General features: G+C 31.7%; 1 protein-coding gene across 1 annotated transcript; it reads right to left on the reverse strand.

The window, feature by feature from the left end:
* Positions 1-672: 672 nt before the first annotated feature.
* LOC111920272 (uncharacterized) lies at positions 673-2233 on the reverse strand. Its single transcript, XM_023915859.3, has 4 exons — positions 1793-2233; positions 1517-1599; positions 1161-1363; positions 673-927 (listed from the first exon to the last, which is right to left on the reverse strand). The coding sequence occupies exons 1-4, from the start codon at positions 2059-2061 to the stop codon at positions 817-819; spliced, it is 666 nt and encodes a 221-aa protein (XP_023771627.1). The 5' UTR covers positions 2062-2233; the 3' UTR covers positions 673-816.
* Between the last annotated feature and the right edge of the window lie 440 nt (positions 2234-2673).

Raw genomic sequence — 2673 nt, forward strand, 5'->3', positions numbered from 1 at the left:
TAAAAATGAATAATTCTTTATTAAAATACATATCAGGAACCGATGATTACAGTTTGAAAATAGTTCCAAAAAAAAACATAGAAGTTTTGCATGTTCAAAAAAATGTCGTACGACTAAAACTTTGTATAAAAAGCACCAATGAAATATATATTTTATTCACATCCCACATAATGGTAAGTATGATGAAAAAATTGTTGAGTTTGCCTAAAATTAATAACATGGGCAAAATAGTGCATGACATGGCATTTATGCGTGTATTAACAAAAAATATACAAATAAAGTAAATAACTTTCCCATGTAGAGTAGTAGCATCCAAATCCACTTGGTATTCAAAGATGAATAATGCACTATACCTCAAAACATTTGCTTAAGCGGTTGAATATATTAACAAAAAAGATACAAATAGAGTAAATAAGTCTACAACAAAGCAAAATAAACTTAAACATCAAGTTTACATAAAAACACAATTAATAAAGGTAAAATGTTTTCGTGTTCTATAAATTGCATATATTGTTGCTTTACTTATAAGATTTTCATAAAATTTAGTGTAAATAAGTCGAGACACATGTTTTGTTCGTGGTTTGGTAAGTTTCGATTTCATATTTTAGGTGTCATCGTGACTATAGCATTTCAAAAGGATACAATCCGTATTTGATGAAATATTAGAATGGATTAGTTCAAAGCAAATAATATGCTAACAATAAGAATATATATTACAAATAAATGAACAAATTGATTTTAAATGCTTCTCCTAATGATAGGTCAAACTTTAATACGTTGACCATGGTTATCTTTTTCTCGAATATTAATAACTATTCAATCTTTATGCGTAGAAACTTCCTCCTTTTTCACAACTTGTATGGAAACCTTTTCCTCGTTTGCTTGGGAAAGAATCAAGGACTCGAGTTTATCTTCAGCTTCTTCCACCTGCGCCATTGACATTTTCAATATTTAATCTTTTTAATTTTAATTTCAATATATAAATTCTACGTATATTAATAGTTACCCAATTTTGACCCCTTCAACATCAAATAACTAACGTTCTAATTTACCGGTAAATTTAAATGGGCTTCTACGTGAGTGAACCCCGGTTGGATTTTGATCAAGAATCAAGATACGCTACTGTTCATATAGAACCTGAAAAAGGTCAGTATTCAAACCTTGTCGATGATATCATTCGCGATATGAGCACTCATTGCTACTCCTTCGATCAGCTCATCAATGGCTTCCAACCTTTTTCTGAGTTTACTATCTTCAGGAAGATCATCAGTAATGCTATCGATCACCTTATCAACTTTTCCAGCCACATCTTCCATAACTTCCGCTATATGCTCCGCCATGTCTACCGCTGTGTCCACTCTATCTGCAGATTCAGTAGATATAAGTTTTGTTGTATTAAAAAGATAGTTATACATCTATACACAATAACCTCAATAAGAAACTCATAAATAATTAGAAGCAAAATAAAATATGAAAGCCTCGTTTCATATTATAATTATCAGCAATATCTTCTTACTTTTTAGTGCAATCAACGGCCCCCATTTACGCGTGATAAAGGGTAAAACAAATGTCAACACGATACACAGAACCCAACCATTCCTGAAAAGTTACACAAAATTTAAAACACGTTGGCTACAAATAGATAGTCAGAAGAAGTGAAGAACATAAAAGGTATATTTTTTCGCTGTTTTCGGTTGGTAGAAAATCTTTTCTAGAGCACAAGAGAAGACATTATTTAAATTCAAGACATACTTGAAAATAACTGGAAAAATTGGTTATTTTAGAAGCTTACATAGAATCCGAAGGTGGTCCTGAAGGAAGAGGAACTCCGGGAGGTGGAGTAATATTGCTACATACAACAAAGTTTCGTCGTGCAATCGTAAACATGGGGTGATACTGCAAGTTTCTACTATGGAAGCCATGAACGCTGCATGAGGCAAGATACTTGCTTTTTGAGATTACTGCATGAGAAGTTGAATTAACTATAGAAGATGATGTAATGAGACTTGGGCTTGTTGATATCAATGGAGCACCATTTAATGTCGACATGCACAATGACATTTCTTGGCTTTCGGTACTTTTGTTTGGAATTAATGTTGCGGTTGCTCGGAATCGAAGTCTTGATTGATCTGAATTAGCGAATACTGTTTGAAATATATTTGTGAGTAAAATTTATGATTAAAGAAGAAAAATGGGATGACAATGGAGTAGTTGAAGGGTTCTATGTGTACTTATAGATATTAACGAAGATATAGCATACGATTCAAGGGTCATAGAAGTAGAGCTACCACACGCTGTTTGCTTATGGTCAATGGTATAGAGCCGTAGAGGTTTCTTGTCAATTTCATTCGTTATTATCTTAAATTAGCATGTTAAGATCTTGATTACTTTGACGTATTTATTTGACAACTATTTATTATTTTTTTTTTATAAAACATAAATAATTAACAATCTTAACATCTATAAATCTCTAGTAAAAATTATAAAAATAGCCAAAAATGTTAATGCATTAGCCATTTTTAGCATAAAAAAAAGGTTTTTTAAATATAGTCACAAAATCGCAGATGAATAAACAACCTACGATTTCAGATTGTCACCCTCGGTTTCATACTATTGGTTATGAACATAAGCTAATTAAGGCATCTGTGATTTCAGCATTATCCTCACGATTTC

The sequence above is a fragment of the Lactuca sativa genome, chromosome 9 (assembly GCF_002870075.4).
Source record: "Lactuca sativa cultivar Salinas chromosome 9, Lsat_Salinas_v11, whole genome shotgun sequence".
Taxonomy (NCBI): Eukaryota; Viridiplantae; Streptophyta; class Magnoliopsida; order Asterales; family Asteraceae; genus Lactuca; species Lactuca sativa.